The sequence below is a fragment of the Sinocyclocheilus rhinocerous genome, unplaced genomic scaffold (genome assembly GCF_001515625.1).
Source record: "Sinocyclocheilus rhinocerous isolate Xijiao unplaced genomic scaffold, SAMN03320098_v1.1 scaffold1499, whole genome shotgun sequence".
NCBI lineage: Eukaryota > Metazoa > Chordata > Actinopteri > Cypriniformes > Cyprinidae > Sinocyclocheilus > Sinocyclocheilus rhinocerous.
The window spans coordinates 565,071-590,335 of record NW_015650016.1 but is presented as its reverse complement, the minus strand read 5'-3'; the positions used below and the strand labels follow the sequence as shown (position 1 = coordinate 590,335).

The 25,265-nt window shown below is 41.7% G+C and overlaps 1 protein-coding gene across 1 annotated transcript in view; it reads right to left on the bottom strand.

The window, feature by feature from the left end:
- Positions 1-25,265, bottom strand: part of reln (reelin) — an 82,119-nt gene that overhangs the window by 19,369 nt on the left and 37,485 nt on the right. Inside the window, exons 5-36 of the mRNA XM_016516352.1 lie at positions 18,472-18,504; positions 18,286-18,364; positions 18,070-18,166; positions 17,712-17,763; positions 17,058-17,154; positions 16,629-16,869; positions 15,327-15,472; positions 14,870-15,021; positions 14,447-14,562; positions 14,073-14,281; positions 13,510-13,638; positions 13,301-13,410; positions 13,054-13,120; positions 12,713-12,946; positions 12,154-12,315; positions 11,769-12,005; positions 10,914-11,106; positions 10,470-10,582; positions 9,967-10,104; positions 8,265-8,451; positions 7,400-7,605; positions 6,073-6,244; positions 5,788-5,994; positions 4,911-5,146; positions 4,485-4,642; positions 3,983-4,196; positions 3,761-3,837; positions 3,379-3,537; positions 3,097-3,291; positions 2,378-2,651; positions 1,386-1,526; positions 1,110-1,287 (exon numbers count right to left, since the gene is read on the bottom strand). Of these exons, the coding sequence (XP_016371838.1) occupies positions 1,110-1,287; positions 1,386-1,526; positions 2,378-2,651; positions 3,097-3,291; positions 3,379-3,537; positions 3,761-3,837; positions 3,983-4,196; positions 4,485-4,642; positions 4,911-5,146; positions 5,788-5,994; positions 6,073-6,244; positions 7,400-7,605; positions 8,265-8,451; positions 9,967-10,104; positions 10,470-10,582; positions 10,914-11,106; positions 11,769-12,005; positions 12,154-12,315; positions 12,713-12,946; positions 13,054-13,120; positions 13,301-13,410; positions 13,510-13,638; positions 14,073-14,281; positions 14,447-14,562; positions 14,870-15,021; positions 15,327-15,472; positions 16,629-16,869; positions 17,058-17,154; positions 17,712-17,763; positions 18,070-18,166; positions 18,286-18,364; positions 18,472-18,504 (5,009 nt within the window). The remainder of the gene's footprint in view (positions 1-1,109; positions 1,288-1,385; positions 1,527-2,377; positions 2,652-3,096; positions 3,292-3,378; positions 3,538-3,760; positions 3,838-3,982; positions 4,197-4,484; positions 4,643-4,910; positions 5,147-5,787; positions 5,995-6,072; positions 6,245-7,399; positions 7,606-8,264; positions 8,452-9,966; positions 10,105-10,469; positions 10,583-10,913; positions 11,107-11,768; positions 12,006-12,153; positions 12,316-12,712; positions 12,947-13,053; positions 13,121-13,300; positions 13,411-13,509; positions 13,639-14,072; positions 14,282-14,446; positions 14,563-14,869; positions 15,022-15,326; positions 15,473-16,628; positions 16,870-17,057; positions 17,155-17,711; positions 17,764-18,069; positions 18,167-18,285; positions 18,365-18,471; positions 18,505-25,265) is intronic.

The following is a 25,265-nucleotide window of genomic DNA, read 5'->3' as shown; positions in this document are numbered from 1 at the left end:
CATTTACATTTAGTCATTTAGCAGATGCTTTTATCCAAAGCGACTAGCAAATGAGGACAAAAGAAGCCAACAAAACCAACAAAAGAGCAATAATATGTGACCCTGGACCACAAAACCAGTCGTAAGAGTCTTGAGCTGAATAAATAAGCTTTCCATTGATGTATGGTTTGTTAGGATAGGACGATATTTGGCCGAGATACAACTATTTGAAAATCTGGAATCTGAGGGTGCAAAAAAATCACAATATTGAGAAAATCATCTTTAAAGTTGTTCAAATGAAGTTCTTAGCAATGCATATTACTAATCAAAAATTAAGTTTTGATATATTTACGGTAGGACATTTACAAAATATCTTCACGGAACATGATCTTTACTTAATATCCTAATGATTTTTGGCATAAAAGAAAAATGTATAATTTTGACCCATACAATGTATTGTTGGCTATTGCTACAAATATACCCCAGCGACTTAACACTGCTTTTGTGCTGCAGAGTCACATATATAAGTGCTGCAACAAGTCTTGGTTAGCCTAACGCAGTACACGTAGCAAGGTTTTCTATCTATTTATTTATTTTATAATAAATAACAATAAAACAAGTAGATAGAATAGAAAAAGAATAGAGAACACTAGTGTTAGAGTGTCATTTTTATAATAAATAAAAAGAAAACAAGTAGATAAAATAGAATTAGAATAGAGATTGCAAGTGTTAGAGGGACTTGCAAAACCAACATATAATTACATGAAATGGTAACACTTTATTTATTTCGATAGCCCACTTTAGATATTCTACGAACTAGAAGTAACTTTGTTAGGTTAGGGTTAGGGTTAGTAGAATAAGCTGAAATGTACGTGCAAAGTGACTTATAGTGAGTAGAATGTCCATCAAAATCAAGTGTGAGCAGATATTAAGCAGACGGTCACTGATACTCTAATGACTGCTCGCTGACGTGGAGCTGCACAGTTACTGATGACGTCTAAAGTGGACTCAAAATAACGTGTTACCAATTAAATAAATGCTGAAAACAAGTGTTCCTTTACTGCTACGACGATGGAGGATTCGATGATCTTTTCACTGGAAGATCCCAGCTGTTTGACTGCAATACTCACTCCTTTAAAGATGAGGGCCGTTCCTGATTTCAGAGGCTCTCCGCTCAGCGTGCCCCTCTCTGCGCCGTACACCTCCGGCCAGACATCAGCCCTCAGGTTCTCATTGAAATCTTCCTTCAGAACGGACGGCAAAGCGACTAGAGGCACACAGTGCGGCCCGCCGAAGCCCTTATCACAGCTGAGCGAGAGAAAACCCAGCGTGACTGCAGGATCGCTGAGGAGCATGTGAGGAATATGAAGCTATCAGGAGCTAAAGCAGCTGGAGTCCACACTCACACACAGTGTCCGTTGTCACACAGTCCATGACCCGAGCACATCCACGGGCAGCCGGGCGTCAGCAGCACATTATCCAGCGCCCAGCCATCAGCTCCAGGAGCCAATAGAGGCTGGATCCAGCGGAACCGTGTTCTGGGTGAACTATACGTTTAGGAACAAGAGTGCAGTGTTGAAAATCCAGACTGAACATTCAAACACGCAAACTTACATTAAACAGAGTGCTGCAGCCAATACGTCACAACTCAGGAGATTCCTTCAAGATTTTCCAAGCGAAACAAGGTCTGTGGTAAACATAACTTGGTGATATTTATGTTTACACTCTTATACTGAAAACACAAATTTTTAAGCAGTTATGTCAATTTTTATGTTTCTAATATGTTTGGAGTGTGAGTGCGTACAGTTTATGTTTACAACAAAGTCTCATCAAGTTATGTTTACCACAAACCTTATTTTACTCATTAACTGAAAAACCCCATTAAAAACCATAGAACATTCTTGAGGAAACAGGGATAAAAAGCTGTGGACAAAGCTATTTTTGCAGCTGAACTTATTGCATATTCATTTGTAGGAGTTTCCCTTTCAGACGCAGCACTTACGGGAGGAAAGAGTTCAAATCAATCACGCAAGGTGTTTTACTAAGGTTAGCGCTAGTCACTTTACTGCTGTTTGCACCATCACTTAACACCCCAAAAAAGCATGTTTTAACCCATTTTGTGCCTGTGATGTTAGTAGGCACACACATGATTATCGTTGGACATGTACCATGGCATATAAGCAAATTCCTTACATGTAAAATATCATGGTACATACCAAAGTACCACAGTATTTTTATTTAATAGCATTACTGTTCATAACTGTTGCTGCCACAGTACTTTTTTTTGCAGGGGCTGAACAAGCATTTAGTGGTATAAGTGTGGGACTGAAATGTGTGTATCTGAGACGCCACTAGCACTGAGTCTTTGTGCCGTGTGAAGAGTCGGAGCGGGTCCTACATGGCAGCGCTGGGCAGGTAGACGGTGACTCTCCTCCACTGCAGGAACTGTGGAGCGCTGAACACGGACCGCTGCGTGTATCCGGAGCAGCCGATGGCCGGAGGCACACACTCGGGCGTGATGAGCATCCAGTGTCTCCCGCAGTCTGTGGAGAACTCCAGATGGACGCCGTGGGCCGGAGACGCAGCCTTACTGCAGCCCATGCTCAGATCAAACTGCAGGAACGAAGAGCCAGACACCTCGAAGTCCCAGCTCTCAGCGTAACGCGGCCTCTCTAGAGAGAGAGAGCATTCAGTCAACTCAAACCCAGCTGCATTCAGATCAGATTCTGTCATACAAGTGTGATTCATTCGATTCTGAAGGTGTGAATCTCTCTGAAAGGTTTGGAACGCTCTGTAATCAGTGTAAAGTCACGTTTACTGAAATGCTTTACAGATGGAATTATGCAAATACAAACTGCCCCTTAACAAAGTCTGAGCAACTTATGAGTATCATGAGTATTGTGCCAGCCCCTTGTACACACTGTCAATTTATGTTATTTAAATTAAGTATTTAAATACATATTATTGTACACACATCTGATAAACATGTTAAAAGGAGCTGATTCACAGCAACATACAGTATTGCAGATGAGTAAACGGCTCATTTTCCAGATGAAAATGCACATATAAATGTTTGTGATGAACATGAGGTTATGGGTGTGTTGGCGATTAACTCACTGTCCATGACCTCGGAGTTGAAGTTCAGCACTGAGTCTGGGCTCAGACAGTCTGCTGTCACCTCTCCACCTACGACTCGATACCAGTTGTGTCTCAATGGAGACGTGCCATCAAACGTGTCGAAGAACCCACTCCTAGCGCTGTCGTTCATTCCGATCAGAACGTTATCCAGACCCCACTGGGCCGAGTGTTTACCTGAGAAAGAGGAACACATGTCTCCTGTCAGGCACTGCATCACAACACCTTCAGTAAGTTCATCACATGACACTGGTCTGTTCTCACCCTGCTGCGGCTGCCACCAGCGGAACACAGTGTGAGGCGTCTTAGCCGCGGGCGGGAGCTCGATCGTCACCACCTGAGGCTCCAGGAACGAGCCAAAGTCCAGCTCTCGTAGGAGCTGCCACTGAACACCATTGTTTATGGAAAACTGGGCAATCACACCTGTCAAACATAAGCAAGGAATAACTCACAATGGGCTGCTGAACTACTGCGAAATGAGAAAAAGGATCAAGCTGCGGTATTTTTGGTGCATGATCATCTCATCCAGCTGCTCAAGCTGCTGTGATTTACACAGACGGCAAATGACAGAAAAAGGATTGCAATATTACAGTCCAGTTCCTGTGACCTTCTGCAGATCTGAACATCTGAACTCCACAACACTCACCTTCGTTTCGGGAGCGTGGGCGAGTGCAGGTGAAGCCCATGTTTTTCCCTCCGATACGAATGTAGAACTGAACCAAACTGTACGGAAGAAGAAAACAGAGGACGAGAGAGAGTTCTACATGAGTTAGGGAGAAAACTAACACAAGCAGTGGACGTGAAACACATGTTTACAAGGTCTAAAGCTTCACTGTTTGCGAGCGTCCAGCAGTGTTGTGGCACTGACCGGGTGTGGGTGGTGTCCAGCGGCGTGGTGCAAGCCTCTCGTCTGCCCAGGCTGCTGAAGTACAGAGCTTTCCCTTCGCTGATGCTCCCGCAGCCGTCACCGATCTGTCCTCCGCTCAGGCTCTGCCACAGCGGGCTCAGCTTCCCCTCGAAATCCTCCACCAGTTCAGTGGGACTCGGAGCAGACGGGACACAGCTGGACCGGTCCACCTCCACTGACCGCCGCAAACACAAACATAACCAAACATACATGAACATGACAACAATCTATAACATCTCATTTACCGACAAAGTGGCATTCCACATGTGTAGTGTTGAAGGACTCCAGGATACGATACGATGATCGACATCTGTTGATTCAGCTTCCATATCAACCAAAAAGTACTATACACGCTCCTGATCCCAAGACTAGATAAGAAAAGCTATCCCTGCTGAGCGTCTGAACATCAGCTCATCCACTCATTCAGCTCAGCAAGAACGCATCTGAAAGAACATGAACATACCTGTGTATCCCATATCGCAGAAGCAGACGCCTGAGATGCAGTCTCCGTGACCGCCGCAGTGATTGGGACAGGGCTCAGAGATGTAGACGCCATCCAGCGCAAACGCAGAGGCGTCCCGATAGACACTGCTCTCCTGGAACCAGCGGAAGCGCGTCTTGCTGAAAATGACACGGGAATATAGAGATCTTCAAAACTGAGGCTATGATCATTATGAAAAGACTTCTGTTTACTGCCTTACTTACAAACAAAATAAAAAATGAACCCCTGGGACATTTGCCTGATGCGTAAAGGAACTCCTATAAAGCATTTGTGGAAAACTTATGAAAAATATTTAAAATAACTGTTCTTTAAAAATATCCCCATGTCTCTGACAGTATGAATCCGTGTTTGGACCCCATTCTCAGAACAATCCCCGGGTCCAGTTACCTGGCGGCTACGATCCGTGGCAATACGACGGTGACTCTGGTCCAGCGCTCGTAGTCTCCCGTGTGGTACACAGTGGGCTCTCTGAGTTCACGTCCGCTGCCCTCGCAGCTCGTGGCCCCAGGGGATGCTGGGTAACAGCCCTCCCGCACCAGAGCCCATGTGCGGCCCGCGTCATGAGAGTACTGGAGCAGCACGGGCGCAGACGCACTGAAGACTGACTCACAGCCGATGTTCAGCTGAAGGAGAAACACAGTGCATAGTTAAATCTGTGAGTCTGCAGTTAGTAGATGATGCTGATGCTGCATGTGACACGCTTCAAACACACTTCAAATCCGTCTGATGTATGTTTACACCGACACTTAAAGCTGCAGTGAAAATAAAGCAGCGACAGATTGTTTCTTCCATATTGTGACGTATATCCGAGTGTAATGGATTATCAAAAATGAAAAAATGTGGGGCGGAACTTGGTTCTGTGCATCTGTTGTTGATTGGATGTTGAGAGGTGGGCGTGGCTCTTAAAAATCTATGCAGATGAGCATGAGCTTGGGGGGCGGAGATTAAATGCATTAAATGATTGGAGAACTTCTGCATACATCACCAGAGAGAAGATCCAGTTATGACATTCTGATGAAAAAGGATGGGGTCAAATTGTTCACAATGAGGTTAATTTTACCACCGATCTTAAAAAGCTGCGCAGAAAAAACTCCATAAGTTTTCGTGCTGTGCGACAGTGTTTGATGATTTGGAGGCTTCTCTTAGCAAGTCTCAGTTTATTATATAATTAATGTGATTGCATTTTTTAATCAGTTGAGAGCTTTATAAAGTATTTCATGCTTATGAAAAGGAAGAGTTCCTCCACGCAGCCTTACATCAGTACCTTGAACTGCAGCGTGTATCCGGGACGGAGCGCCAGGTCTCGGGTCACTGCCATCCGGTCCCCGTCCGACCGGCCGAACACTAGTGCAGAGGGAGTGGGAGCGCAGAAACTCCCGTTACGGTCCTTGTCCATTCCTTCATTTCCCAGCATCAGCCACACGCTCATCTGGTTGAGCGGATGATCGAAAGCCGGTTTCTCGTAGAAGTTCTGCAGAAGCACAGGAGAATCAGAGCTCTGTCGTATCTTCAGGAGCGCTGCAGCAGAATGCGCTTGTGTCCGTCTCACCTGAGGCAGTGTAGGATCGGCCATGGGGATGACGTGCTTCTCTCGCTCAGACAGGATGATCACGTCATCGATGGCCCACTGATCGTAGCCCTCGCCCGAGTGCAGCGGCTGCCACCAGCGGAAACGCGTGCAGGGCGTTTTAGAGGCCAGAGGAAGTTCATAATGAACAAACCTGAGCCAAACCACATCATCCAGTCACAAACACTCAGAATACATTCACATAAAGATGCTAAATACACAGTACGGTGGACGTGACACTCACAGAAATTTATCAGATGGTGAGATTGCAGTGTTTTAATCATTGTTATGGCCGGGTCACACAGAATGTGTTATTACGTTCCACTGCACTGCTCTTTGAAAAGATGCTCAGCTTTTAAAAATGCATCTCAAGATCCCGGAGTTCATTTCTACTTCCATTCTGTTGCCTCGCACGCTTGTTTTAAACACCAGAACTTGTTCTGCATGAACAGATCCTTAGTTTAAATAGGCCTTTTCTTTTGCAAGCTGTGTTTATTGCATTAAAGAGCTGGGGTTGGGCGTTGTCAGTGTTGGGAAGGTTACTTTGGAAATGTAATAGGTTACAGATTACAAGTTACCCTACTTAAAATGTAATAAGTAGTGTAACTTTTCAATTACTTTATTAAAGTAATGTAACTGATTACATTTGATTACCTTTCGATTACTTTTCTAAATGTCTAATATTTTCAACTGTTAATCACTTTCAAACATGTAAACCAGGCAGGCCCCCCAAAAACCTAAACAGTCTCAATTATCAAGCCATTTTGATTTTGGAATGAATACCAGCGCTCTCTTCCACCTTCAGCGGGATCGGGAAAGGTCCGATTTGAACATGGGACACCCGAAGTGCAATGGTGCTGTATGTCAGCGCGCTGCCCACAAGGCTATTATTGGTGTCAACACACTTTTTATTTTTCATGGTTATTTGCAAATCGCGTTTGCTCTTCCACAAAAGAGAGGGGCGGGGTGAGCAAAGCTCATTAGCATGTAAAGAGATATGCACGGAAACGAGTCTTAACATTTTCATAAGTAACTGTAATTTAATTACATATTTTTTCTTAGTAACTGTAACTGATTACAATTACTTTTATTTTGTAATTAAATTACATAATTCCGTTACATGTAACTAGTTACTGCCCAACACTGGGCGTTGTGTAATGCCTGTTCATTATCTTTCAAATGAAAATGAAATGAAAAAATAAAGAGAGAAATAATTGTTTGGATGTATTACATGCAGTTTCGATCCTGGAATTCCTCATTCTTAAAGTAAAAAGCTTAAAGTTGTTCTGCGGTTCCTCCGTGTTCTCACCGTGGTCTGGTGAAGTCAGTGAAGTACATCTCTGCGATCAGACCCCAGCTGATTCCACCATCATTGCTGTACTGCAGCAGAAGCCCCTCCTCTCTGCTGTCGGCCTGGTTACACTCCGCCCCGTCTCCGCCCATCCGCAGGTAGAACTGCACAAACTCCGCCCACTCCGTGTCCAGATCCCAGCTGACCAGCTGCCGCAGCCCAGCCTGATGACCAACGAGAGTTACACAGCCTCTGTGACATAATACCAGCGATCACAGACAACACTGTCATCTGGTGTAGTGACGAAATGTGTTTATACTCCAGATTCACACTAGATTTGATCTCTCGCAGCACACTGAATGTCAAGAACTAGGCCTGTGAATTAAAAACAATGAAAATGACATTGCGGGATAAAAACTAAACATGAAGGAATCTTTTATGATGTTTTTTTTTCTTCTTTTGATGGTTTCACATCAATATAAGCTTAAAAGAATACTGGCTTTTGACGAGTTACGTTTATTTTGGAAAATATGGAAGTCTGTATTAGATCAGGGAATATGATCACTTTATACTAGTCTTATGCACTGTATCATTTTTGTGACATTTATTCATTCATATTCTAGGGATTCATATTTTCAGGGATATATATCTTTGACATCTTTTATGACATCTTATTTCTGTATATTTAAATGTACTGTACTGTTGTTTGTACTGTACCTCACATTTGTTGAAGTGTATGCCTTATCAGAAAACTAAATAAAGTTTAGGAAAAATCACAATACAGACATCCTTTACGAAAGAGAGACTGGAGAAGCCAAACAAGCAGAAGCAAGCAGAAAGAGTCCAGCTGAATACTCGTTCTGTAACAGGGCTGTTATCATACCCTGCTGAAGTACAGAGAGGACCCGGAGGAAACCACCCCACAGCCCTGGTCGGGCGGCACGATCTCGCCTCCGGTCGCCTCCTGCCACGCTGACACCAGGGTCTCCTGCGACTCGAAGTCTGAGAGCACACTGGAGGCCAGAGTGTTGAGCGTCTGGCAGTCTGAGCCGGTGAAGCCTTCATCACACCTGCAACAGAGCAAACGCATGACCTTTCAGCTCCAGCGGCTGATTCACGAGCCGCCGCTAGACACAGTGACCCAACAAATCATCCCCGCTCGCCTTGAGCCGTCACATACATCTGACCCTGAGCCGCCCATGAAGGGCTCACAGTCAGCATCTCAAACCGCGTTCAGCACACACTGATCCTCCACCGCGGGACGGGCTTCAGATCACTAGACGACAGTCAAAGCAATCAAAACAGTTACATTTTTATTCAAAATTCCAAAGAAAGACAGTCGTACAGGTTTGAAACACCATGAACACAAGAAAATCATGGCAAAATTATTCATTTTTGGTGAACGATCCCTGTAAGAATCAATTTAACAAAGAATATAAAACTGTAATGCATCACATAAAACACAGCATGATTCCATATTAATTAGCTAAAACCTCACATACATGCTGCATTGTTACTAGCACCATGGTAATTTTATCTAGTATATCTAACTATTTGTGCTCCATCATCAATATTTATCAACCAATAGCACTGAAATTATTATTGAGATGGCAGCACCAGACTAAAGCACTACATATTCACAGATATTCATGTTTCTCTCATCACTGTAGGGATTCTCTAAAGGGTTCTAAATTATGATGAATACTAAATAAAGTTTTAATGAATATGTAAAATAAAAATTAAATTAAAATATAAATAATTTGATGACAAAATTAGTTTAAAATCTATAAAAAAAAAAAAATCCTCTGGTCATTTCGTCCCTTATTGCATTTACAACAGTGGAAAAATAATCGTCAATAATCTTTACTGTTAGGCTGTAAGGATTCCTCACAGTTCTTTTGTGTCACACAGCCATGTTTTTCACTTATCGTTTGAAATGAAAGATCATATAATGCGCATCAGCTCATGTCATTTATGTGCAGTAATAAGAGCAGTAAGTCAGATTCATGGCTGTGCGCTGCAGATGTGATCTGTGAGCCGGACACTCTGTTAACCCAGGGTCAGGGACTGCTTTACAGCAGACTGGAAAACACAGTGTTTGTTCACAAATGATGAAACAAAGAATAAGTGAATCCCGCAGGTCTGAGCGTGAGAGTAAATGATGTTCATGCCGCTGTGGTGAATGAAGAGCTTTAAATTATGATGAAAACTCACAAAACATCCTTAAACACACCGCAAAAATGTCTGTTTTGAATTGTTGTCCAGAAAAAAATCCCTCAAACAAGAAAATATTTACTCAGCACTGCATAAGATATTAAGATTTGTTTTCATAGATTGTATTTTATAATTATGTGTGTATTTTAATTTTCTTACGGAACATTACAGATTTTTTCAATTTGTTTATAATTAAAAGAAGTGAAAAGCCTGCCAGTGCTAAAATAGCTCATCTGTTAAAATAAGTCTTAATTTCTTGAACAATTCTGCTTCTCCAGTAAATTATTGTTTCTAAGATTTTTAAATGTTTCAAATGGAAAATTAAACAAAAATACTTGAAATGCTATCCGCTGTAAGTGACAGTGACTGACCTGCAGTGACCGTGGTCGCACCATCCGTGTCCACGGCACATCTGAGGACACTGCTGCCCAATGTAAACGTCATCCAGAGCCCACTCGTCCTGCTCCTGATAGTGATTCTGGATCCATCGGAAGCGTGTCGCACTCGACCTACAGCCAGAAAACAGCATGAAACCAGAGTGAGACGAGAAAACACTGCAAATGCATAGCAGTCGATGAAGATGCATGAACACTGCTAAAATATGACCATTTCCACCCTACAATCAGATATACTGCTGCAAATATGAGCAAAACAGGTCATGAGAAAATGCCTTTGGTGTTTATCCTCTTGAAACAACTGCCATGTATTGTTTGTAATTTAATATGAGACTTTAGACGTCTCTTTATGGAAGTATTATTCTAGTTTTCAAAAGAGTCACATGTATGCATATTCACAGGAGGATGCAGTGCACTGCAGTCAGTGAATCAGAGCACAGCTCGGCGTGTCGTGTGCAGCTGCAGCGGTTGTGTCTCACCAGGTTTTGTACGGCAGTGGAAGCGTGATGCGTCTCCAGTCTGTGAACTCAGACGGATGGTAGACGCTGGACGCAGTGAACTCAGAGCAGCTCGGCATGCCGGGGAGACAGGCCTGTTACCCACAAACCACCAGAAACAGCAGTTAACCTCACAGTGGAGACCAGAGGAATCACAGCAACAACCAGCGTTTTCTCCAGGAATCGTCTGTAATCAGACTACATGCAGTGGTTTATATTGTTTCTACAATCCTTACAAAGAGTGCGGAGGTTTCTGAGTGAAGACCCAGAGGCAGTATCAGATGGTGATACTGTCAGTACTTGAATGTATATCATTATCATGGTATTTATATCATACTCCAAAAACATGGTCACACTATGGTGCATTTAGGTACTTTTCTCTTGGTGAAAACAAGAAGCATTAGTGAATATTTTTGGTTTTCTCACCTCTTTGACGAGATGCCAAGTCAAGCCGTGATTGGTGGAGAACTCCAGCCGGACCTGAGTGTCGATGTGAGGAGACGGTTCGCGTCCGCAGCCCATGACCAGCGAGAACTGGATCATGTAGGACGCGCCGATCTGCATGGATTGTGTTTCCACATAGCGGATACTGGAGGACGAGCCGTGATCGCCTGAAAAACTGAGCAAATATTTACATCATTGTGGTTTACACTTTCATTTCAGACGGCGCCCGAAGGGAAATGCTGATGCTGTTTGGATTTCAATGCATTATTAATTGCAGAAATATTCTGTTTGCTTTTGCATTTAATACAAAAGCAATTTTCTGTCTCTTTGCTGGTCTGGCAAAAACAGAGCTCTTTTTGTGCTTTTATGTACTTGGAGAGCTGGTGTCAAGTGAGACAGACGCCTGAGCTCATGAATATTAACTAGAAAAGTTTTTATTGTACATTAATAGATCATTCAGCTCCATTAGAGTAGCTTTTATAGTATGGATTAGATGTTCTCCCAATTCTTAAATCCCAGAAAAAAATCATGAAAGTAGTGAAGCACAAATGCAGTGATGTTCATCTGATCAATCGGTTAGGGTCTGTTACCTGATGTTCGTTAAGCATCATAAACATAAAGCATCATGAAGTGACTTTCCAGCAGCTCCCTGTTTAAGCTCAAAATACTCATCACCAGTCACTTCCAACCACTGTAAGGACAGACATCATGATATAGTTCTTCTGTCTCTGTACTGAGATGTCAGTAATGCCTATATTTCACATTGATGCTTCAATGGGTGCTGATTGAAGTCTTAACTAATAATGAATGGTACTGTGGTGAACATGAGGCAGGTACCTGAGGGTCCAGTCGTGTTGGCAGTACGGCTGCACGTTCCCCAGATAGAAGCCCAGGCTCTGAGTCACGTCTAACATGTTACTGAAGTCCAGGCTGATGATGTTGAAGAGGACGGAGGTCATGCTGATCTCATCCAGAGCCCAGACGTCCTGCCCGCGGCCCGAATGGTACGGCTGCCACCAGCGGAACTGGACCCCAAACCTACGGGCCCCAGGAGGAAGCTCCACAGAAACGATCCTAGAAAGAGTCCAATTCAGGCTAACCATCAGCACTAGCAAATGAGCTGATCACACAACATATATTAACCTATGTGCTTGACACACTGCAGAAGTCAGATATGCCACACCACACGACTGCAGTGGTGTGTGTGTTCAGGACGGTGTACCTGGGCTCATGGAAGCCCTGATAAGCGTAATGCTGCAGCAGCGTCCAGGTGATGCCGTTATCTGAAGAGTAATGCAGGAGCCCTCCTTCACCCGGCTGGTCTGGAGCGGGACAGGAGCTCGACGTGCTGCGACTGCCCAGCCTCAGCGTGAACTGAAGATACCTGCAGGAGAGAAAGAAACATGACCTGGGGCTTGTTTTGAAGTAATGCTATCAGAGGAGTCAAGATGACACGAATATGAACAATAGTACCTTTCTGACTGAAGTGATAAATAAAAGTGATAAAAATGAAAGAGTCACGATCTTTGATGCTCTCTTACACTTCTAATACCCAAGCAGTGGCACGTATATGTGTGCATATTTATGTGATTTATGAGTCCTCATAATTAAAGTAGCTCTAAAGGCATACTAAACAATGTTTTATTAAGAATGTAAAAATGCCTGTAGTTTTGTGTGAGGGGTAGGGGATAAAAAATACAGTTTGTCCAGTAGAAAAACCATTACGCCTATAGAGAGTCCCATAAAACATAAAAACAACATGTGTGTGCGTGTGTGTATACCTGGCCTGTGAACTGTCCAGTGGGGTCGTAACAATGTGTCTTCTACTGTCCCTGTTGAAGACCAGGGCTTTTCCGCTGGCCAAAACCCCACAGGCGAAGCTGACCTCTGCCCCCCGCAGTGAGGAGAAGCTGTGATAGGATGACAGCCTCACGCTGGAGAAACTCTCGGACAGAAACGCAGGGAAGGTCTGAGACGCCAGCTCACACGCCGGACCGCTGAAACCATGGTCACACCTAAAGAAATACCAAGAAAACACAAATTTTCCTGAACCAGTAAGATGTTGCTGTTTTCACAGTGTAAAGAGTGTTTCGCCACAGTTCTGACTGAAAGGCGTTCATACTTGCAGCCCGTGCGTGAACAGTGTCCTCTACCGGAGCAGAAACGCAAACAGGACGGCCCGATATACACTGGAACAACAACATCAACCATATCATCATCATCGTCACTGATCATGATTTATTGGCTCAGTCTGGTGTCTAAGTGTCAAAATCACTGTCTAATCTGCTGATCACACTCTGTGTGTTTGACTATAATGTGTCGACATCTATCAGTAAATATGACCTGTATGTTGAATGAATGGCTCTTACCATTGTCAATCGCCCACACGATGCTGCTTCCCACAGCGGTCTGTCTCCAGCGGAAGCGAGTGCTGTCTGTGAGCGCAGCATTGGGCAGAGGAATCATGATCCTCGTCCAACTACAGGAACACAGAGAGAATCAACGGTGCTGTTAACAGAACACACAACACAGACACATGCCACACTTATGAAAGCGTCCGACAGACGCAGTGACTGACCCGCTGTAGTTCTCTGAGGAGTAGATGCTGCTGTGAGGCAGATGTGATCCGGCACACAGTTCAGGAAGACACTCGGTGTGCAGGAGAGACCAGGAGCGACCGTGATTGGTTGAGAACTCCAGTTTGACACTGTGAGATTCACATATGCAGGAACAGAAGAAGAGGAGACAACAACCTTTATTTTCACTTTATTTTATTGTAATCAGGACATGTGCTGAATCTTGTCTTCTTCTGCATCTGTACTGAATATTGTTTCTGAACTATTATTACTATCACCGCTGCATACAAACCAAAGATGCACAAACTACAACTTCCACCATTCCTGCTGTTGAAAAGTCTATTCTATTCTATTCTCATCACTGAATTTCTCAAATGTCATTTCACACTCAAAAGATGATGTTTTGAAAAATATCTCAGTGCAGTTTTGTCCAGTGTTGTTTGGACCCCAGTGTTCTTCAAAATATCTTATTTTATGAGCCACAGAAGAAGTCATACAGGTTTGAACAACATGAGGCTGATTAAGTGATGATTTTTGGGTTATCACTGTTTCCTGATCTGATCACCTGTTGGCCGGCTGGTAGGCTCCACACCCGAGGTTGATTGAGAACTGCACCAGGTGAGTGTTTGCTCCGGGCAGCACCGGCAGCAGCTGCAGGAAGTCCACAGCCCAAACGTGACGGTTCGCTCCACCATGAAACTTCTGTTCTAGACAAAACTGAGTGGCTGGAGTCTGAAGCTCTGTGGGCAAACCAACCGAGACGACTGAAGGATTCTGAAAGAGAAAGCCAAGAGATGTCAAGGTGTATACAGATGGGAACATGACACAGTAAATCACAAAAGAGGAAATAGTTGAATGATAGTTTCTGAACAGAACATGTCAATTGTTGAAAATGGTTATGCAACCTAAATCTGATTATAGACTGTATAAGGCTTCTACCCTGTAGGCTGAATACGGAAGTATGTCCATAAGCACATGATCTTTCCTGCCCTCTGAACGACCAAACAGGACCACATTATTCTTGTTGGATTCTCCAGGATCGCAGTCTCCACCCCCTGCATCGAACACAGAGATCAGACACTGAACACACAGAGATCAGACACTGAACACAGAGAGATCAGACACTGAACACAGATCAGACACTGAGCAAACAGAGATCAGACACTGAACACACAGAGATCAGACACTGAACACACAGAGATCAGACACTGAACACAGATCAGACACTGAGCAAACAGAGATCAGACACTGAACACAGATCAGACACTGAGCAAACAGAGATAAGACACTGAACACACAGACATCAGACACTGAACACAAGTCAGCGTCAACATAATGTGCATGTAAAAGTGTAAGTCATACCCATGGTGAAGTGGAAGCGCAGGTTTCCGTAGGCGGTGGTGTTGATGTACGGTGTGCACACCTTCCTCTGTCCATCTTTGAGAAAGACGAGTGCAGATCCAGACTCCACCTCTCCACACTGAACTCCATTCACCGCTCCATCAACCTCCCATCTACAGGTCACACACAGCGCTTACAATTACACTTCCCTACATATAGTACACTATTCTACAAGTAATATTGCTACACTTAACAGCATCTGATACACCTGTTAGTAACCCAAATGTTTGCTTTTGGAGATCTAACGTGTCAAGAGAGCTCCAATATATCAAAACTGAAATGTCAAAACCTCAATGTCACCTCATCTAGTCAGTATGCTAGTCTACTGACTGACCTAACTACTATTAAAATATTATTTCATAAAAGCACTCCATTAGCACAAATCCCAATCGTATCTGCTGGCAGTAGTAAGACGCACCCACTCAGTGGACTCTCAAAGTCTTCCTCCCAGTAGCTGCGTCCCTCTTCACGGTGCAGGTCCACGTCTCGTGTGGAGGCGAAGCTGTGCTCGAATCCCTCTCCGCCATGAAAGTACAAGGAGTTTCCCTCTGACTGACAAGCATGCTGTCGAATGAATCGAGAGGAAGCGTTACAGTGCTACAGTATAATATACCAAATGTACAACTGCAGGGTATTTTTATCAAGCACATAAATATGTAAATATATTTGTAATATACTTAGCATGAAATAAATGTATTTCAAATACATTTTAGTATATTTATTTTTCACTAGGCTAACACCAGCCCCACCTTGGTTCATTTATAGTGGAACAGACCCGTCTGCAAGTGTGGGCCGGTAATCACTTGCTGGGCTGCTGTAAGAAATAACCCTGTCAAAGCTGCGGCCTTATGTTCTGACACGCTGATCACATGTTCTGACCCGTCATATGAGCTCTTTACTTCCAGATATTAAACCATAAACTGAACTCTGCAATAAAAGTGTTCATAGGCCATACCTCATTAAAAAGAAGTGTGCATGATTGTACTGAATGTGCACTTGTAGTGTTCAAATCTTAAAAGTATATATTTTTAAAAAACTATTATTGCAGATAATATAATATTAATGAAACAAAAAACCACTTACGGGACTTAAAGAGAAACACACTTAGAAACACTTTGGAAAAAAATGCACTTGTCAAATTAAACGTTTTACTTTAAAGTACATTTTAAACCATTATGTTTTAATAAACTTTTGTCATTGCTTTAAAGAAGTACACTTATTTTGATGTGTTGACTAACATACTAAAATGTAAAGTACTAGATTATAATTTTAACTTTAGTGTGTTATTCAAGATTACATGTATAGTTAATATATTCTAAATTAAAAACTAAATTGCAAATGTGTAATTACAGATACATTTAAATACGTCACTCAAGTTTGAATAGAAATCACATCAAAGTATATTTTAGTTTATCATAAATGTCTATCAGCGCATTCAGCAGTAACTTTAAGTATATTTCAAAGACAATAGAAGTACATATAAAGATGTACTGAAGTCCTACTTAAGTGGGTCAAAACACTTCAGTTAATTGCATTTAATATAAATTAAAACTATAATACATTTTGGTTTCCATGCAATTAAGTGTCTGAAAACATTACATTCAGTTCACACTTAAGTATATTATTTTAAAGTGCATTATTTTCATAATAAGCACTCGTTTTGAGCTTCTTCACACGGGATGGTTTCTAGTTTGCTGGATGACACTATTTGGTCATGCACCTTTACTGTGGCTCCAGGGAAGAAGAGCCAGTTGGCCGTGTCCAGAGGGTCCAGGCTGTCCTCCAGCAGCGGGGGCCGGTTAGCCGTGTTCAGCACCAGTATGTTATCGAGGCCCCAGCAGGACTCATAACCATCGGGCCCCACGGGTGGCTCCTGACTCCAGCGCAGATGAACGGCCTCCCCTTTACAGCCCGGAGGCAATGGCAGGAGATGGACCACTGTGCTGCTGTTAGTGGGAGCCCTGCCAGACCAAATACATACGATAAAAACACTGCAGAACTGAACATACAAGTGCTCAAGCTCATTCAGACATATGCAACCTTAAATTATGAGTTTTTATAGCACAAAATCCATGCACTGCTCATGCTGTATTTACATAATGGTAATACTGTGAGTGTGAGGGAGCCATGTCCTAAAATAAAGTAAAACCTGATCTTTTCCAAGGTGATCCAGTCATCAGAGGAGTTCAGACCACAGGAGATGATGATACTGGGGTCCGAGTAACTGAACCGACAAGATCCAGATCCTGAACAACAAATACACACACAAGAATGTCACACATTAGAATGGATTCACTTAATAACTTCATACAGAAAAATACATACTGCAAAATGTGATTCGCTAAGTATTTTTTTTTCAGTAAAAATATCTAAACATTCTTAAATTGAGATACATTACCTTGAGATGCAAAATGACATAAGAAGTCTTGATTACTGAAAAATGTACCAAAAGTAAGCGAATTTTGGAGAAAAAAAAATGTGGTAATGGGGTCAGAAATTTAATTATAAACTTAATTAAAAGGGAAAACAAGATTATTTTTCTTATCCCATTGGCAGATATTTTTTTGTCCTTTAATAAATAAACACTTAATTTTGGTACATTTTTCAGAAAACAAGACTATCTTAAGTCATTTTGCATCTCAAATAAATGTGTCTTGATTTACGAATGTTTAGATATTTTTACAGGAAGACAGGACAAAATGCATCCTTTTTGCAAAGTATTCATCTGTAAACCAGTCGTCTATGGCTTCAGGAGCTGAAGAATCATGAGCTACAGTAACCGCAGAAGGACGGTGACACTCACCAAAGGCAAACTGCAGGACTGATGCTGTGCTCGTGTTCAGAGCCACTGTCGTCTAAAAGAGACGATAAATCCATGAGCTTCTCATTTCTATTCACAGATCCTCTTCATTCACACAGGAATAATGTGTAAACAGCAGACGAGACACGGCACTGCAAAGCTACACAGCATCCTCACTGCCAGTGCACCATCATCGTGTCTGCTGTGTCACGTCTCAAACATAAACTAGCAGCATCAGATACAAACCTGGTTTAGATGAGACTTGAATGTGTCTGTAGGTTTTACTTTCTTGGGTAACACTTTATTTTGTCAACAACCAGACCGCCAGGGCAAAATGTGCTGTTTTGTAAAAGACAATTACCAGTTCTCTCTGTCCAAAGGGCTCACAAAACGTCACTGCTTTTCCGTGCATCAGTGCACCACACTGCTCTCCAACCTCACAGTTACTGCAGTCTGACCTGCGAGAGAACCAGCCATGGACAATAATCACATCTTCTAGCTTTCTATATGGCATCAATACAAAATATTGCATAGGGAAAAAAAGCAAACAGCTCAAAGAAAGACAAGTGTCACTCACCAGATATTGAAATTAAGCTCTTCTTGTGTGTTGTGTTCAAAGTCATCCCGGAGAACAGCATGATCACCATGAACCACAGCTTTACATCGGCGACAGATACCGAGGACAGACACAGAGACAGGAGCACAGTGAGGAGCAGTGAGGAGTAACGTCAGCACAAGTGTGTCTGCTGATGCTTTTACTCACCTAGACTGGGCCGAAGAGGAGATTCAGTGGGAGCTTAAAGAGACAAAACAAAAAGATCTTTCACATGGAACAATTCTAATGGTGCACACTTCCCATAAATAAATGAGAAAAAGACATATGATAATATGAGGTAATAAATATATATACAGTGAACATTTAATCCACTTTAATTGTGACCTTATTTTGTAATTAATACACAGAAGACTGCAAACATTAAATGACTTCATTACGCAGCTTTCTGGAATATTCTGATTCTCAATCACCGATCGGTCAAACATTTTTCTGCAGTTGCTGTGCATTTAACCGTGTGTCTGCAAGCCAGAAGAACTAATTGGCATCATCCTGGAGGACTTTGTACTGATTTTACAGTGATCATGAAGCTTTTAATCGATGGCTGGAAGCTGAGGGTTCGTCAGGGTCCTGATCTCACGGTCAGGGTTTATTTAGCCTTAATGACTCTAATGATCAGTGTCTCACGGCTCTATATGAAGGGAAACGGTTTTCTCTGTACTTCATCTGAAAACTAGGACAATGTCACTCCCATGAGTCTTCACCTCCTACTTCAACAAAATATTACTAATGTAGGAGCATTTCACACTCCTACCTCTCTCCGTCTGTGGTGTCTGGATCCTGTGATAAAACTATGAAAAATCAAGTACAGCCTGCTATGGATATTGAGAATGAAATGTTTTCTTTAATAAAGGTCATTGAGGAACAATTCCTTTGCTTCTTTTATTAGTTTGATCGATTCCTGTCTGAAAGTTTTTGAATGTTCTGTGCTTATGTTGCAACCCCAAAACCACACTGTATCCATACAGACAAATAACACATTTCAGTACAAACTCCAACCCAGCAGTAAAACCGAACCCTAAAATATTGAGTCTGACTGCATGAACCGTATAGTGATCTAAAACAGCTGTTGCTCCAGACTGTTTTCAGATAGAATTGACTAAACAGGTCAATTGAATGAATGAACTGAATGGGTTTTGTGGCTGAATTATTTTGACAGACTCTTGCTCCAGATGTAAGGATCGGACCGGCAGCCGTTCTCTGAGTGTCTGTTTGTGACTGAGATCACGACTGCTTATTCTTAAACCAAAAATTATACTGAATTAAAGGAACCCCTGGCTCACAAGAATCTGCTTACATCCTTCAGAAGCTGATGAAGGCTAACCACCGTCTTATTATCTCACATGAACAAAAACCTGCTACTTTAATCAATGTTCGGTTCTGAAAATATTATAAAAATCACAGTCATTTAAATGTATGAAAGGACCCAACACAAAATGTTTGACTCGAGCAGACAAACTGATTGTATATGGATGTTATTCTCTAATGCCAACAGGTTAACTCTTATTTATATACTGTATTGGTGTTACTATATGTTATTTCACAGGTGAAATGAAATATTACAACATATTAATTCATAACTGACTTTAACTCTCTAGAGAACATTGCAGGCTCTCTTTAATCTCACAGTTCAGTCTTTCCTTATCTAAAGCCTCTGACACGTCGAGCTATAATTAACCACATTAAACCTTACACTCAGAAACCTTCATCTTCTCTGGAAAAACCTTTTTATCTTCTAAACTGTACTGATACACCAAAAATCATATAGTCAAACCTTTTCCTCAATAACCTCAGATAATCTTTACCCAAAATCCATCACACTATAATGATAAAGCAGCCGCGCAACTTTTTTATTTGCTGACCTATTTCTTTCAGAACTCACACACACACTGTGAAAGTCTCCTGAGTGAATGTGACTATGAATGTAATGGTTGAGTTCTGAATGTAATTGCAGGTTCAAACTGCAGTTTCCAATCAAGCGTCCACTGGGTGGCGCTACTGCGACTGTTACTCCCATTCAGACAAATCAAGATCACAGAGGAAGGTTATCAGTTAATAATGCTCTGGAATATAGTTTGCAGTCAGCTGTGCCAATGCAAGTATTTGTTAAATAAGTCATGCATGGTTTTCCTACATCAATGCCAAAGTCATGGGTTCAAATCCCAGAAATCAGACAGAAAGATTCATTCAGCACACAGACTAAACATTCAGAGCTTTCAGTGCTTCAGAAAATCTGAGCTTTATAATCAGATTTAACATCCAAACAGGGTGAGCTGATTTAAAAGTCAACAGATCATTATTTGGATATTTATTGAGCTTGTTGTGTGTATTTAAGTCTCATTTGTATTGGCCTGTAGCAGGAAGGACAAACTGTGCTTTTGGAAAACCGTTGGCAGAGTGTTTCTCATGAGATCAGGCTGGAAACTAAACAGAAACAATGTTTTGTTGACTTGTGTGCTATGAATGCTGGATAAAGGGAGTGACGACTCTGGCTTTCCTCGTTGTCCTCCTCTGTAAGCAGTAAAACCTTATCAAGTGTTTGGATGAAGAGACAGATTTTACCAGCAGTCGTGGTGAATGTTCACTATTATCATCACACTGACACTGTTTACTAACATGTCAAACAGACCTTCCACTGAATGAACACACACACAATTAATTTCTTTACTTCCAAGATACTATTAGAGAGAAAATTATAACCATGCATGCAGCCGTCAGCTACAGTATTATATCATATAGGAACAATTCCACTCATTATCTGCTATAGGAGAGGAAGAATTGTATAAACAATTATGTTAAATCATCTAAACCAACATGTATGTTAGACCCTATTCCATCTAAGCTACTAAAAGGAGCTCCCAGAAGTCATAGAGCTTCTTCTGAATATTATGATTTCATTATTGTCATTAGGATATGTCCTAAAAACCTTCAAACTGGCTGTTATTAAGCCTCATTAAAAAAATTAAAATAAAGACTTGATCCTACAGACTGATCTTGAATCTCCCTTTTCTGTCAAAAATAATAGAAAAGGCAGTATTCTCACAACTATATTCCTCTCTATATTCTATATTCCTGGTATCTGTGAGGATTTCCAGTCAGGATTTAGACCGTATCATAGTACTGAGACTGCTCTCATCAGAGTTACAAATGACCTGCTCTTATCATCTGATCATGGTTGTATCTCTCTATTAGTGCTACTGGATCTTAGCGCTGCGTTCGACACTATCGACCACAACATTCTTTTGAGTAGACTACAAAATTATGTTGGCATTAGTGGAAAAGGCTCAGTACTAGGGCCATTACTCTTCACGCTTTACATGTTACCCTTGGGAGATATTATCAGGAAACATGGTGTTAGCTTTCACTGTTATGCTGATGATACTCTATATCAACCTGACGAAACATACCAATTCGCAAAACTAACAGAATGCATAGTTGATATAAAAAACTGGATGACTAGTAATTTCCTACGGCTAAATTCTGAAAAACAAAAACAAAAACAAAAACAGGATTTCCAGTCAGGATTTAGACCGTATCATAGTACTGAGACTGCTCTCATTAGAGTTACAAATGACCTGCTCTTATCATCTGATTGTGGTTGTATCTCTCTATTAGTGCTATTGGATCTTAGCGCTGCGTTTGACACTATTGACCACAACATTCTTTTGCATAGACTAGAAAACTTTGTTGGCATTAGTGGAATTGCATTGGCATGGTTCAAATCGTACTTATCTGACCGTCATCAGTTCGTAGCAGTAAATAACGAGATATCATATCGATCACAAGTACAGTATGGAGTGCAACAAGGCTCAGTACTAGGACCGTTGCTTTTTACACTTTACATGTTACCCTTGGGAGACATCATCAAGAAACATGGTGTTAGCTTTCACTGTTATGCTGATGATACTCTATATCAACCTGACGAAACATACCAATTCGCAAAACTAACAGAATGCATAGTTGATATAAAACACAACATTCTTTTGCATAGACTAGAAAACTTTGTTGGCATTAATGGAAGTGCATTAGCATGGTTCAAATCTTACTTATCTGACCGCCATCAATTCGTAGCAGTGAATGAAGAGGTATCATATCGATCACAAGTGCAGTATGGAGTACCTCAAGGCTCAGTACTAGGGCCATTACTCTTCACGCTTTACATGTTACCCTTGGGAGATATTATCAGGAAACACGGTGTTAGCTTTCACTGTTATGCTGATGATACTCAGCTCTATATTTCTTCGCAGCCCGGCGAAACATACCAATTTGAAAAACTTGCGGAATGCATAGTTGATATAAAAAACTGGATGACGAGTAATTTTTTACTGCTAAATTCTGAAAAAACAGAGGTGTTAATTATAGGACCTAAAAACTCTGCATATAATAACCTAGAACACTCTTTAAGACTTGATGGCTGCTCTGTCAATTCTTCGTCATCAGTTAGGAACCTAGGTGTGCTATTTGATAGCAGTCTTTCGTTAGAAAGCCACGTTTCTAGCATTTGTAAAACTGCATTTTTCCATCTCAAAAATATATCTAAATTACGACCTATTCTCTCAATGTCAAATGCAGAAATGTTAATCCATGCGTTTATGACCTCAAGGTTAGATTATTGTAATGCTTTATTGGGTGGTTGTTCTGCACGCTTAATAAACAAACTCCATTTGGTCCAAAATGCAGCAGCTAGAGTTCTTACTAGAACCAGGAAGTATGACCATACTAGCCCGGTTCTGTCATCACTGCACTGGCTCCCTATTAAACATCGTATGGATTTTAAAATCTTGCTTATTACTTATAAAGCCCTGAATGGTTTAGCACCTCAGTATTTGAACGAGCTCTTGTTACATTATAGTCCTCCACGTCTGCTGCGATCTCAAAACTCTGGCCATTTGATAATACCTAGAATATCAAAATCAACTGCGGGCGGCAGATCCTTTTCCTATTTAGCGCCCAAACTCTGGAATAACCTACCTAACATTGTTCGAGAGGCAGACACACTCTGTCAGATTAAATTCTAGATTAAAGACCCATCTCTTTAACTTGACTTACACATAACACACTAATACGCTTCTAATATCTAAAAACTCTGCATATAATAACCTAGAACACTCTCTAAGACTTGATGGCTGCTCTGTCAATTCTTCGTCATCAGTTAGGAACTTAGGTGTGCTATTTGATAGCAATCTTTCCTTTGAAAACCACATTTCTAATATTTGTAAAAACACATTTTCCATCTTAAAAATATATGCTATGCTCTCAATGTCAAATGCAGAAACGTTAATTCATGCGTTTATGACCTCAAGGTTAGATTATTGTAATGCTTTATTGGGTGGTTGTTCTGCACGCTTAATAAACAAACTCCAGCTGGTCCAAAATGCAGCAGCTAGAGTTCTTACTAGAACCAGGAAGTATGACCATATTAGCCCGGTTCTGTCAACACTGCACTGGCTCCCTATTAAACATCATATAGATTTTAAAATCTTGCTAATTACTTATAAAGCCCTGAATGGTTTAACACCTCAGTATTTGAACGAGCTCTTATTGCATTATAGTCCTCCACGTCAGCTGCGTTCTCAAAACTCTGGCAATTTGATAATACCTAGAATATAAAAATCAACTGCGGGCGGCAGATCCTTTTCCTATTTAGCACCCAAACTCTGGAATAACCTACCTAACATTGTTCGGGAGGCAGACACACTCTGTCAGTTTAAATCTAGATTAAAGACCCATCTCTTTAACCTGGCTTACACATAACACACTAATACGCTTCTAATATTCAAATCCGTTAAAGGATTTTTAGGCTGCATTAATTAGGTCAACCGGAACCGGGAACACTTCCCATAACACCCGATGTACTTGCTACATCGTTAGAAGAATGGCATCTACGCTAATATTAGTCTGTTTCTCTCTTATTCCGAGGTCACCGTTGCCACCAGATCCAGTCTGTATCCAGATCAGATGGTCACTGCAGTCACCCGGATCCAGTACATATTCAGACCAGATGGTGGATCAGCACCTAGAAAGGACCTCTACAGCCCTGAAAGACAGCGGAGACCAGGACAACTAGATGAGCCCCAGATACAGATCCCCTGTAAAGACCTTGTCTCAGACGACCACCGGGACAAGACCACAGGAACCAGATGAGTCCTCTGCACAATGTGACTTTGCTGCAGCCTGAAATTGAACTGCTGGTTTTGTCTGGCCAGAGGAGAACTGGCCCCCCGACTGAGCCTGGTTTCTCCCAAGGTTTTTTCTCCATTCTGTCACCGATGGAGTTTTGGTTCCTTGCCGCTGTCGCCTCTGGCTTGCTTAGTTGGGGACACTTCATTTCCAGCGATATCGTTGACTTGATTGCAAATGATTGCAAAGATACTATTTAAACTGAACTGAGCTGGATGATGACATCACTGAATTCAATGATGAACTGCCTTTAACTGAAAAATGAGTGTTTACTATTGTCATTTTTGCATTATTGACACACTATTTTCCTAATTAATGCTGTTCAGTTGCTTTGACACAATCTGTATTGTTAAAAGCGCTATATAAATAAAGGTGACTTGACCTGACTTGACTTTCTAAGGCAGTGATACATTGTAGTTTATATACATTTAAGGGGGAGGGATACATTCAGTAGTGGTGGAGACAATCTAACTCATAGCATGCAAATGAAGTACAGGAATCAGCCCGACAACGGCATTTCCCCAGCCTTGATCTCATCAGCATAACAGTGTCATTCAAATGCATAGGTGCTAATCCAATCAGTCTGACAGTATCGCCATACTTTCGCATTATCACAGAGACAAAGGTACAGCTGTGCTTTGAAAGACGAAAGGTCATTATCTCAGACACCTTGGCTTCCTGATTTGATCTCCTTAGAAATGTCATCCTTTTTTACCTCAAAATGTAAAACAATTTGTAATCCCACAATGGTTAACAGTTAATTC